Genomic DNA, 13,795 nt, shown 5'->3' with positions numbered 1-13,795 from the left:
ACCGGGGCAGGGGAGGGAGCAGTCTTGGGGGACACGTCCGGGTACACGTGGGGCCAAAGTTGGAGGACTCCTGGTGAAGAAGGGAAGGTGGGTGGCCCGGCTGGGATCTCTGAGATTCAGAGGTCTCACTACCCACGCTCTGTGTCAGAGGAGCGCGCGCCGTGCCCGCTGCGCCCCTTCCCACGCCATCCTCTTTCTTTCTCGCAGCTGACAGGGGAATGCTGTCCTTGCTCCTCTGCGTCGTGTCCATCGCTCTTCCGCTCCTTATCAGAGCAGGTACGTTCGCTTAGTTCGGGTCTCCGCGACTGCCCTCCCTCCCGGCCTCCCCGCCGTTCTGTGAGAGCCCCCGCGCGAGCCCTGGAGCATCGCGTGCGGTGACTCTTGCCCCAGCGGTCCGGCAGAATCCCGCGGGATGGGGAAACTGCAGGCTTCAGCTCTAAGTGTCTGATGCCCTGCGCGGAATGTCACCTTTGAGCTTTGAAGTGACTTGAAGTGGGGAGGAGTTGGGCAAAGTTGCAAGTCAAGACTCGAGTTAAAACGCACAAAGAGATGATGATGCCTCTGTTTTATATGTCAAAGGGACGTTTTAGACCAAGGTAAAAAGCAAAGAAACTAGCAATGGAACAAATTACTTTTAAGAAAAACTAAGCAATGTGTTAGAAATGAATTTTAATGTGAGGAAATTGTTTAACAATCCTTTGTGGGACAAAATATTTACAGGTTTTATTTGGGACAGGTTGAATTAATTGGAAGGCAGTGCTGAAGAAAAACAGGTCAAATAGGGCTCAGAATAGGAATGTTTTCTCTGAAGGAGGAGGATGAAGGAATTAGGGTCTTAGAATAGAAGAAAGTGTGAAGAAAGTGAAATTTGCTCAGTGGTGTCCTACTCTTTGCGACCCCATGAACTATACAGTCCATGGACTTCTCCAGGCCAGAATACTGGGATGGATAACCTTTCCCTTCTCCAGGGGATCCTCCCAATCCAGGGATTGAACCCAGATCTCCCCCATTGCAGGCAGATTCTTTACCAGCTGAGCCTCAAGGGAATAGAAGGGAACGAGAAAATCATTCCAAATGGGAAAGATGATTTGGGGATGGGGGGAGGATTGAACTCAGTAAATTCCCTCTTAGGGACAGATGGAAGGAGTTTGGGTTATAATTCCACATCAGCAGACTTTTTTAAGGAAACTCTCATGCTGAGCTAACTTTTAAATAAAATTTCAAATCAGCGAGAAAATTGAGGTATTTGTTTAAACAAATAATAATCAACACCAGCACTCTCAGGGGTGATTATTTTTTCCCTTTCCTTCCCTAGATGCTTGTGAGGACTTGACTCTGCAAGAGACGGCATCAGTAGACCAGCCTACAGCTTTTAATTGCATCTACTCTCTGCCAACATCAGGGAAAGTAGATGCAATGTGGTATAAATATCCTAGCAAAATCCCAATATCCAAAAACACACAGTCTAGAATTCACCAGGACCAAAATTGGATTTTGTTTCTCCCCGTGAAAGGGGAGGACTCTGGGATCTACCAATGTCTTACAAAGTAAGTTCCTCATTCAAAATAGAACTCTCTCTTACTCATATATGTATATGTATATATGCTGTTGTTGTATAGTCACTAAGTTTTGTACAACTTTTTTGCAACTCCATGAACTGTAGCCCACAAGACTCCTCTGTTCATGAGATTTCCTAGGCAAGAATACTGCAGTGGGTAGCCATCTCCTTCTCTAGGAGATCTTCCTGACCCAGGGATTGAACCCATGTCTCCTGCATTGGCAGACAGATTCCTTACCACTGAGCCATTGGGGAACCCTGTGTGTATATATGTGTTTATACATATGGGTATAATTCTTTTAGAAAAATTCTTGATAAACTATTAATCAATGTAGAAAACTCAATGAGAAGAATATAGTTTTTGTGATTGTTAGGAGATGGTTTCAATGAACAGGCTTTTAAACAGAAGAGATTTGTAAATCAGCTGTTGAAACAGGAAATGCATCTTTTCTCATTGAAATGCTGCCCAAGGTCAGCCCAGCTTACAAAGCCTATTTATCCCAATATGATTGCTACCTTCTTTCTTGAAATAAAAGTTTTTGTGACCAGCAACTCATCCAGATAGGTATATGCCTCCTTCAAGCCCTTTTTGGTAAGGAATCTGTTGTAGGAATTTAACAGTGTCCAAGCATCAGGTGTGTTCCAGACCTCAAGGTAAGGCTTGTGCTAGAAAGTAATGTGAGTGAGTGACACAGGTCTGGTGGGAAATAATTGAGTCTGGCGGGGACTGCGGTGAACAGGAAAACATATGCCTCACCAAAATCAGTAATCTGTTCTGTTCAGTGGTGGCACAGGCAGTAAAGAATCCACTTGCAATGCAGGAGACCTGGGTCTGATCCCTGCATTGGGAAGATCCCTTGGAGAAGGGAATGGCAACCCACTCCAGTATTCTTGCCTGGAGAATCCCATGACAGAGGAGCCTGGCAGGCTATAGTCCTTGGGGTTACAAAGAGTCAGACACAACTGAACGACTAACACACATACTCAATTCAGCTCAAGGACATCTTCCAAATTGTCAAGGTAACCTGGAAATTAGAATGAGTGTATATGCGGTTAACTTTCCAATAAGCTTTGTGTGTGTGTCCTAATTAAAACACATCTGTGGACCTAATTTTGGCTGAGGGTCCCCTTTTGTTATCCTCCTTTGCCAACGGGTATGACCTGCATGAATTATTTGACCTCCACAAGTCTTGGCTTTCTTATCTGTAAAGTGGAAATCAGGCCGGTCAGATAGGATTGAAGTAAAAATCACCCCAGGTCCCATGTGAAGTACCCCAGAAATGCAGCTGCATCCCTCCTCTCTCATGGTCCCTCGGGTCTCTAGGCCCCTTTCTGTGTTTCTGGATGACCGCATGCCTCTCTGGTCCCTGCCAGACTCCTCATTTCCATGTGCCTGACTCAGGGTACGCTGTCACCCCGTGGCCCACCTCCAAGTGCCCGTGGGCCCAGCCCCACCATTTCACTCTCTGCAGACCAGCTGCCCATGTCTTATGGGGTCTAATTTCCCATTTCCTTAGGTTATTAATTAACTGGAGTTGGAGATCTTATGTCACATGAATCTGTCTGGCTGTCCAGTCTGGATTTATTCATTTTCTGCTCTAACTGGGGCTTTATTTTTCTTTATTTTTGTTGGAGGATAAATGATTCACAGTGTTGTGTTGGTTTCAGGTGTAGAGCAAAGTGATTCAGGTATACATATACATATGAGAAGTGAAAGTTTTACTTGCTCAGTCGTGTCTGGCTCTTTGCGACCCCATGGACTGTAACCCGTCAGGTTCCTCTGGCAAGACTACTGGAGTGGGTTCCCATTCCCTTTTCTAGGGCATCTTCCTGACCCGGGGATCAAATACTGGTCTCCTGCATTGTAGGCTGATTCTTTACCTTCTGAGACATCAGGGACCCTGATGTGTTTCTCTCATTTCAAAATGTATTTTCTCTCAACAAGAACATTCTCTTACATCATCACCAAATAGTTATCACATTCAGGAAATTTAACCAACACAATACTTTTATATACTCCCTGATTCATATTCTAGTTTTATATATCTTCTAAGGATGACTTTTATAAATGTTTTCCTTCCTTTTCCTGTAGAGGATCCAATTCAGGATCATTGCATTGCATTTAGCTGTCTTTTTTTTTTTTTTTTTTAAATTGGAGGATAACTGGTTTACAGTGTTGTGTTGGTGGTCTTCCCTGCTGAATCAGTGGGTAAAGAATGCACCCACAATGCAGGAGACAACACAGGCAGATACGGGTTCGATCCCCAGGTAGGGAAAATCCCCAAGAGGAGAGCTTGGCAACCCACTCCAGTATTCTTGGCCTGTAGAACCCCATGGACAGAGGAGCCTGGAGGGCTACAGTCCACGGGGTCACAAGGAGTCAGATATGACTGAAGCAACTGAGCGCGCGCACACATTGTGTTGGTTTCTGCTGCCAACAGTGTGAATCAGCAATAAGTATGCACGTGGGACACGTGAGCCCCCGCTGAGCCTCGCTCCCACAACCCCACATCCCACCCCCTTGGTCATCATGGAGCCCCGAGCTGAGCTCCTGGTGCTACAGAGCTTCTTCGTGCTAGCTATTTTACACATGGTAGTGTGAATATGTCACTGTTACTCTTTCAATTCATCCCACCCTCTCCTTCTCCCTTATGTCCAGAAGTGAAGTCAGAAAAAGAAAAATGAATATTGTATATTAATGCATGCACATGGAATCTAGAAAAATGGTACAGATCAAACTATTTGTGGGGCAGGACACTATTTGTGGGGCAGGAATAGAGACTCATAGAGAAGGCACTGGCACCCCACTCCAGTACTTTTGCCTGGAAAATCCCATGGACGGAGGAGCCTGGTAGGCTGCAGTCCATGGGGTCGCTAAGAGTCAGACACGACTGAGCGACTTCACTTTCACTTTTCACTTTCATGGATTGGTGAAGGAAATGGCAACCCATTCCAGTGTTCTTGCCTGGAGAATCCCAGGGACGGGGAAGCCTGGTGGGCTGCTGTCTATGGGGTCACACAGAGTCAGACTTGACTGAAGCGACTTAGCAGCAACTTCGCAGCAATAGAGACTCAGATGAATAGAATGGACTTGTTTATTTTTAGTCTCTTTTCATTGAGAACAGATCTTCAGCCTGGTGTGTGTGTGTGTGTGTGTGTGTGTGTGTGTGTGTGTGTGTGACATTGACATTCTTAAGGCGTATAGGCAATTATTTTGTATAGTATCTCTTAATTTGGGTTTGCCAGATATTTCTTCCTCAGGCGGTTCAGGCTGAGCCTCCTTGGCTAGAACGCTATGGAAGTGGTTTGCATTCTTTTCAGACAGACAGTACCTCTTGTTCACATGCTTGTTCTTGGGGATGTTCGTTTTGATTATTTGGATAAGATGTCCTCCCATGTTTCCACAATCCAAATACTTTTTTTTTTTTCCTTTTGTAATGAATGACTTGTGAGATGGATGTTGTCTTGTTGAGGTAAAGGGTTGGGCACAGAGCCTGGAAGAGGATTGGGGAATTTTTGAAGATGGATGGAATCGTTTGGTTTTGTGACTGTTTGAGTTCCTGAAGTTACAATCTGTTGTTTTCTTACAGCGATACGGACATCTGTCCCAGAATGCAAGTCAACCTCACTGTGTTTGAAAAACATTGGTGTGGTGCTTCCGGAAACAGTCAACTGAACATGCCTCACGAGTACAAGCAGATCCTGCAGGTCGGAAGAGATGACATCCTTATATGTCATCTCAACTTCCCGAACAGTTTTTATTTGGATTCAGTAAAGTGGTATAAGGTAAAAAAAAAAAATCCTAATGATATTTTCCTTCCTGTTCTTTAAAACCTCGTTTTTTGTTTTTGTTTTTTTTAGTTAAAGTTACCTTTTTAAAAAAAAATAACTTGTTGGCTGTACTGTGTCTTTGCTGCTGCATGGGCTTTTCTCTAGTTGTGGCTACAGGGGGATACATTCTCAGTGTGGTCCTCAGGATTCTTATTGTGGTGGCTTCTCTTGTTGCAGATCATGGACTCTGGGGTGTGTGGGCTCACTAGTTCTGATCCATATTCCCTGGGCCCATTGGCTGCTATCATTAGTTCCTTGCAGGCTTTGCATCATCCTTGTGTAATTCCATACAAGCATACTGATAGCAGCCGTCCTGAGAGGCTCAGCATGCTGGCATAAGTCCTTTGGGAGAAGGTCACCCTATGTCCTAGTCCTTCCTTTTTTATGGAAATGGGGCATCATATACTCACCCTTCTACATCTTGTGTTTTTGCCTTCAAACTTTCTGCTTTCTTGACTGTATCAGTAGATAATAATGTATAAGGCATAATCCTTGGCAAGCAGGAACACAAGCTAGTATAGTATTTAATATTTGAACTAGTTTTCCCCCAGCTTTGCCTGCTAGCACTTGCCAGTACAACCATCTGGGTCATAAGTTCTCTTTGTGGGAATGTTTTCATCTACTGACTCAGTTTATTTAACAGTCATAGGATTATACAAATTTCTTACTTATTCTTGAATGGGTTTTGGTAAGATTTTGTTTTCTAGGAAGTTGTTCTTCTCATTAAATGTTACAGATGATCTGGCATGAAATTGCCAAACAGTTTCAACGATCTGCTTTTAATGTCTCCTTCTATAGTAAGGTTTACCTTTAATCCCAACTACAATGTGTTTCTCTGTATCTCTGTCTGTCTCACACACACACACTCTCTCTCATTCAATTAGTCTCATAAGAGATTTGCCAGTTCTGTTATTCCTTTCAAAGAACCAATCTTCAAAAAGCCAAATAAATAACCTAACTCTACACCTAAAGCAATTAGAGAAGGAAGAAATGAAGAACCCCAGGGTTAGCAGAAGGAAAGAAATCTTAAAAATTAGGGCAGAAATAAATGCAAAAGAAACTAAAGAGACCATAGCAAAAATCAACAAAGCTAAAAGCTGGTTTTTTGAAAAAATAAACAAAATTGACAAACCATTAGCAAGACTCATTAAGAAACAAAGAGAGAAGAACCAAATTAACAAAATAAGAAATGAAAAGGGTGAGATCACAACAGACAACACTGAAATTCAAAGGATCATAAGAGACTACTACCAGCAGCTCTATGCCAATAAAATGGACAACTTGGATGAAATGGACAAATTCTTAGAAAAGTATAACTTTCCAAAACTGAACCAGGAAGAAATAGAAGATCTTAACAGAACCATCACAAGCAAGGAAATCGAAACTGTAATAAAAAATCTTCCAGCAAACAAAAGCCCAGGACCAGATGGCTTCACAGCTGAATTCTACCAAAAATTTAGAGAAGAGCTAACACCTATCTTACTCAAACTCTTCCAGAAAATTGCAGATGAAGGTAAACTTCCAAACTCATTCTATGAGGCCACCATCACCCTAATTCCAAAACCAGACAAAGATGCCACAAAAAAAGAAAACTACAGGCCAATATCACTGATGAACATAGATGCAAAAATCCTTAACAAAATTCTAGCAAACAGAATCCAACAACATATTAAAAAAATCATACACCATGACCAAGTGGGCTTTATCCCAGGAATGCAAGGATTCTTTAATATCCGCAAATCAATCAACGTAATACACCACATTAACAAATTGAAAGATAAAAACCATATGATTATCTCAATAGATGCAGAGAAAGCCTTTGACAAAATTCAGCACTCATTTATGATTAAAACTCTCCAGAAAGCAGGAATAGAAGGAACATACCTTAACATAATAAAAGCTATATATGACAAACCCACAGCAAACATCACCCTCAATGGTGAAAAATTGAAAGCATTTCCTCTGAAGTCAGGAACAAGACAAGGATGCCCACTCTCACCACTACTATTCAACATAGTGTTGGAAGTTTTGGCCACAGCAATCAGAGCAGAAAAAGAAATAAAAGGAATCCAGATAGGAAAAGAAGAAGTGAAACTCTCGCTGTTTGCAGATGACATGATCCTCTTCATAGAAAACCCTAAAGACTCTTCCAGAAAATTACTAGAGCTAATTAATGAATATAGTAAAGTTGCAGGATATAAAATTAACACACAGAAATCCCTTGCATTCCTATATACTAACAATGAAAAAACAGAAAGAGAAATTAAGGAAACAATACCATTCACCATTGCAACAAAAAGAATAAAATACTTAGGAGTATATCTACCTAAAGAAACAAAAGACCTATACACAGAAAACTATAAAACATTGATGAAAGGAATCAAAGACGACACAAACAGATGGAGAAACATACCGTGTTCATGGATTGGAAGAATCAATATTGTCAAAATGGCTATTCTACCCCAAAGCAATCTATAGATTCAATGCAATCCCTATCAAGTTACCAATGGTATTTTTCACAGAACTAGAACAAATAATTTCACAATTTGTGTGGAAATACAAAAAACCTCGAATAGCCAAAGTAATCTTGAGAAAGAAGAATGGAACTGGAGGAATCACCCTGCCTGACTTCAGACTCTACTACAAAGCCACAGTCATCAAGACAGTATGGTACTGGCACAAAGACAGAAATATAGATCAATGGAACAGAATAGAAAGCCCAGAGATAAATCCCTGAACCTATGGACACCTTATCTTCGACAAAGGAGGCAAGGATATACAATGGAAAAAAGATAATGTCTTTAACAAGTGGTGCTAGGAATACTGGTCAGCCAATTGTAAAAGAATGAAACTAGAACACTTTCTAACACCATACACAAAAATAAACTCAAAATGGATTAAAGATCTAAATGTAAGACCAGAAACTATAAAACTCCTAGAGGAGAACATAGGCAAAACACTCTCCGACATAAATCACAGCAAGATCTTCTATGACCCACCTCCCAGAATATTGGAAATAAAAGCAAAACTAAACAAATGGGACCTAATGAAAATTAAAAGCTTTTGCACAACAAAGGAAACTATAAGTAAGGTGAAAAGACAGCCCTCAGATTGGGAGAAAATAATAGCAAATGAGGAAACAGACAAAGGATTAATCTCAAAAATATACAAGCAACTCCTGAAGCTCAATTCCAGAAAAATAAATGACCCAATCAAAAAATGGGCCAAAGAACTAAACAGACATTTCTCCAAAGAAGACATACAGATGGCTAACAAACACATGAAAACATGCTCAACATCACTCATTATCAGAGAAATGCAAATCAAAACCACAATGAGGTACCATTACATGCCAGTAAGGATGGCTGCCATCCAAAAGTCTACAAGCAATAAATGGTGGAGAGGGTGTGGAGAAAAGGGAACCCTCTTACACTGTTGGTGGGAATGCAAACTAGTACAGCCACTATGGAAAACAGTGTGGAGATTTCCTAAAAAACTGGAAATAGAACTGCCATATGACCCAGCAATACCACTTCTGGGCATACATACTGAGGAATCCAGATCTGAAAGAGACATGTGCACCCCAATGTTCATCGCAGCACTGTTTATAATAGCCAGGACATGGAAGCAACCTAGATGCCCATCAGCAGATGAATGGATAAGGAAGCTGTGGTACATATACACCATGGAATATTACTCAGCCGTTAAAAAGAATTCATTTGAATCAGTTCTAATGAGATGGATGAAACTGGAGCCCATTATACAGAGTGAAGTAAGCCAGAAAGATACCTGAAAGTATACCTTTACAGTATACTAACACATATATACGGAATTTAGAAAGATGGTAGCGATGGCCCTATATGCAGGGCAGAAGAAGAGACGCAGAAGTACAGAACAGACTTTTGAACTCTGTGGGAGAAGGTGAGAGTGGGATGTTTCAAAAGAACAGCATGTATATTGTCTATGGTGAAACAGACCACCAGCCCAGGTGGGATGCATGAGTCAAGTGCTCGGGCCTGGTGGGCTGGGAAGACCCAGAGGAATCAGGTGGAGAGGGAGGTGGGATGGGGGACTGGGATGGGGAATACGTGCAACTCTATGGCTGATTCATATCAATGTATGACAAAACCCACTGAAAAATAAAAAATTAAAAAAAAAAAACAACAACAAAGAACCAATCTTTGCCTTTGTTGATCATCTCTGTTATATATTTCACATTCATTTAGTTTGTTTCTGTTTTCTTCTCTCACAGGAATGTGGCAATGAATGTCCTTTCCCCTTCGTTTTATATTTTTTCTTTTCCATTATTGTTTCTTACAAAATGTTGGCTATAGTTCCCAATGCTGTATAGTAGGTCTTTGTTTTTTGTTTTATATATGGTAGTTTATATCTGCTACTCCCAAACTACTAATTTATTCCTGCATCCCTTCCTTTGACAATCATATATCTTGAGTCTGTTTTTGTAAATAAGTAGTTGTATCATGTTTTAGATTCCATATGTAAGTCATATCATATGATACTTGTCTTTCTCTGTCCGACTTACTTCATTCAGTATGATAATCTCTAAGTCCATCCATGTTGCTTCAGATGGCATTATTCCATTCTTCTTTATGACTGAATAATATTGAAATATACATAGATAGTTGCAGATACATACCTCAGATCTCCTTTATCCATTCATTTGTTGATACCCATTTTTTCAGTCAAGTCCTCACTTGGTGAATCAATCAGAAGGACTTTAGTACAGTGCCACATTGATCTTTAAGCTATTTGATAAATTGAGTTAGGAGGTGGGGATCATCAAGACAGCATGTGAGGTAGAATGGATGGAATGAGGGGGCATTCCTTATTCACCTGGGCTTGCAGCCTTACCTGGTGCCATTGGATGGCAGTGCATTGGGGGACTTGGGCTCTTGTGGATGGAGGACATTCTTGCTTGACCACTTCCTCCTACCAAACTCCTTTATGGAGCAGGTGTAATCCTTCCCCATGAAGTCTTCCTTCCTGTCTACACAGGCTTCTCTTCTCTCAACTCATATTTATAGCACTCACTCTAGCCTGTAGAATACTCTTTGTCAAATTTTCTGGGGATATATATTATATATTTGTATATATACTGATGTGCTCAGTCATGGCTGACTCTTTGCGACCTCATGGACTGTAACCCACCAGGCTCCTCTGTCCATGGAATTTTTCAGGCAAGGATACTGGAGTGGGTTGCCATTTCCTTCTTAAGGAGATAATATATATATATATATATCTTATATATAAATATATGCTTCTCTGGTGGCTCAGACAATAAAGTGTCTGTCTGCCTGCAAGACAGGAGACCCAGCTTCGATCCTTGGGTTGAGAAGATCCCCTGGAGAAGGAAATGGCAACCCACTCCAGTACTCTTGCCTGGAAAATCCCATGGAAGGAGGAGCCTGGTGGGCTATAGTCCATGCGGTCACAAAGAGTCGGACATGACTGAGCTGCTTCACTATATAAATATATATGTCTTCAATTAGATTACAAATTACCTAAGGTCTAGAGATCACATAGATTTCTTGTCTCTCTGTGGTTCATGGACTGGTGCTAGCTAGGAATGTAACTGATACCCTAAGATATTCTTTGAATTGAAAAAAAGTGTTTTTTTTTTTTTTTTTCCTTAGGACTGTATAGAGATAGAAGGAGAACGGTTTATTTCTCGGGGAAAAAAGCTTTTAGTGAAGAATGTCTCGTTAGAGGACAGAGGGAACTATGAATGTCAAGCCAGCCTCACGCATGCAAAGAAACAGCACACTGTTTTCAATAGCATCTCTGTGACTGTCAGTAAGTATGCACTTACCCTTCACCTTGACTGCTCTTGGGTTTGCTCGAGATGAGTGGTTTTGGGCAGAAGGGTTTCCCCATCCTGCTTTTCCTGAGGATTTACAGGCTCTCAAATATGTCTTTATTAGGATCAGAGGTTAGGAATAGTGGGGTAAAAGGGCATGAGCAGTTTAATTTTCTCATCTGAAAAAATAAAAGACTCAAAACTCCTGGTTTACGCATGAAAATTAAAGGAGATTGTGTCTATAGAGAAGTTCATGGGGTGCCTGAAAAAGTATAGATATTCAGTAAAGGTGAGAGCTGGACTGTAAAGAAGGCAGAGTGCCAAAGATTTGATGCTTTCGAGCTGTGGTGCTGGAGAAGGCTCTTGAGAGTCTCTTGGACAACCAAGACCAAACCAATCAATCCTTAAGGAAATTAACCCTAAATATTCATTGTAAGGACTGATGCTGAAGCTCTAATACTTTGGCCACCTGATACGAAGAACCAACTCATTAGAAAAGACCCTGTTGCTAGGAAAGATTGAAGGCAAGAGGAGAAGGGGGCAGCAGAGAATCAGATGGTTGGATGGCATCACCAACTCAATTAACATGAGTTTGAGCAAATTCAGAGAGATAGTTGATGAACTGAATGACTGACTACTCTTATGCTTTACTCTTACATTGGGAATTCTTTATAAGGTGAAATTTCAAAGGCAAGATGAAGAATACCTTAAGGAATCATTGAGTCCAATCATCTATATGTCACATCTTTGCAATAAACATTTACTTGTAATCTGTTATGTGCCAAAACTTGTTAAAATGTGATAATAAGAAAAATTTAAAAATTCTTTCTTCTACTGAGGAGCTATCAGCCCAGTTGTAGTGGAGCTAGAGATATAAATGGATTGTGTTAACATTATGTGGCAAAGAGAGAGTTATAGACAGGGTCTGGGGGAGCAGGAAAAAATCAGAAGTAGATGCAAGAGTGGCAAATAAATAAATGGTCTTGGAAGGCTTCTAAGAGGACGTATCTTCTCCACTGAAGTTTGAAGGATGAGCAGGATTTACAGAAGTAAAGAAGAGGGAGGAAAGGCAGAGATAAGAGACTCAGACAATGCATAGAAATGTGTGCCATCATAGTTCATGTTGGCTTTAAGAGTAATCTTGCTAAGGCATATAGAATTGTGAGCTGAGGAGTGATGGGAGTTGAGGTTGTGGAGTTAAAGAGTGGCAAGGTCAAGGAGGCTGATTATATACTGGCTTTACCAAGTTGCCACTTAGGAGTCCTTGAATGCATGCAAGGGCAGAGCCCCAAGGCTGTACTCATGATGGACGAGATCAATTCTGAGATGGTGTGAGGAGGAGTTGAAGAGGGTCTTGAGATCTAGAGACCACTTAGGAAGCTGCCATAGCATCATCTGGGTGTGATCATCTGCACTTGTCTGCAAGTGGGATGAGACGGTTCTTCAGACAGTCATGTATGGACCCTTTACTGGGGTCCGTAAGGTCATCAAGGTTAGGTCCTGTGCTGGGCAGGGAGATCATGATGATGAGAAGAGCCGGGACCGCTGTTCTGATGGAGCCCTGAAGTTTGAGCGGAAAAGAGGCAGAGGTGAATCAGATGATTCACGAATGAGATGGGTAATTTTTTCGCTTATTTAATTTTGGCTGTGCTGGGGCTTCGTTGCTGCGTGGGCTTTTCTCCAGCTGTGGGGAGTGGGACCACTCTCTAGTTGTGGTGTGCAGGCCTTTCACTGCAGTGGCTTCTCTTGTTGTGGAGCGCAGGCTCTAGGACGTGCAGACTTTGGTAGTTACGGCTGCTAGGCTCAGCAGTCGTGGCGCACCGCCTTAGTTGCTCCACAGCGTGTGGGATTTTCCTGGACCTGGGATCGAACCCATATCCCCTGCCTCAGCAGGTGAATTCTTTACCACTGAGCCACCTGGGATGCCCAGTTGCTAAATATTGGTGGACAAATGAAGAAGGGAAGACATGGAGAAAGTCAAAGGGTTGGGGAGTCAACACAAGGAAGACAGTTGTAACGTGACGGAGAAGGATGAAAAAGGTGAAGGACAGCAAGAGACGAAGGGCATGAAGAATACAGAAGGGCAGACTTGGAGAACGGAAGAATGGAATTGGCAATAGGCCGTTAGGGTTACTATTCCTCTCTGTCTAGTACTCAGGTCAGAGCTTCACTTATTGCCACTGCTTAGGAAGTATATTGGATGACCAAGCAGTGAGAATTTATCACACAATCTCATCCGTGTATATTTTTGTCATATATGTAAAACAGTGACATGACTTCTCTTGGTATCCCAGCCTTCAGATTTTTCCCTTAGCAATTCAATTATAACCTGGTTGAAAAATATTCATTTACGGAGTGATATTTTGTCACACCATGAGTTTTGTTTTTTCTTGACCAATGTTTATTGAAGGTCTGCTCGGTACCATGTTTTATGGTATGATTGCATTCAAGTAGCTGAGTATGTTTCTAACACAATCTCATGTGGTTATGATTTTTTAGCAGAAAAAGTGGGAAATGGAGGAAGAATCCCTAAGATCATTTATCCAAAAAACAATTCAATTGAAGTAAAACCTGGTGAGTAAACTTAT

At 41.6% G+C, this 13,795-nt stretch overlaps 1 protein-coding gene across 1 annotated transcript in view; it reads left to right on the top strand.

Annotated features, from left to right (window-relative positions):
- Window positions 1-218: 218 nt before the first annotated feature.
- Window positions 219-13,795, top strand: part of IL1RL2 (interleukin 1 receptor like 2) — a 28,333-nt gene continuing 14,756 nt past the window's right edge. The window contains exons 1-5 of the mRNA XM_065927431.1: window positions 219-276; window positions 1,316-1,547; window positions 5,149-5,344; window positions 11,044-11,203; window positions 13,707-13,781. Coding sequence (XP_065783503.1) covers window positions 219-276; window positions 1,316-1,547; window positions 5,149-5,344; window positions 11,044-11,203; window positions 13,707-13,781 — 721 coding nt within the window. The remainder of the gene's footprint in view (window positions 277-1,315; window positions 1,548-5,148; window positions 5,345-11,043; window positions 11,204-13,706; window positions 13,782-13,795) is intronic.

This window comes from Muntiacus reevesi, chromosome 3 (genome assembly GCF_963930625.1).
Source record: "Muntiacus reevesi chromosome 3, mMunRee1.1, whole genome shotgun sequence".
NCBI classification, from domain to species: domain Eukaryota; kingdom Metazoa; phylum Chordata; class Mammalia; order Artiodactyla; family Cervidae; genus Muntiacus; species Muntiacus reevesi.
Note: the sequence above shows the minus strand (reverse complement) of the source record. Positions and strands in the feature narration are given on the sequence as shown.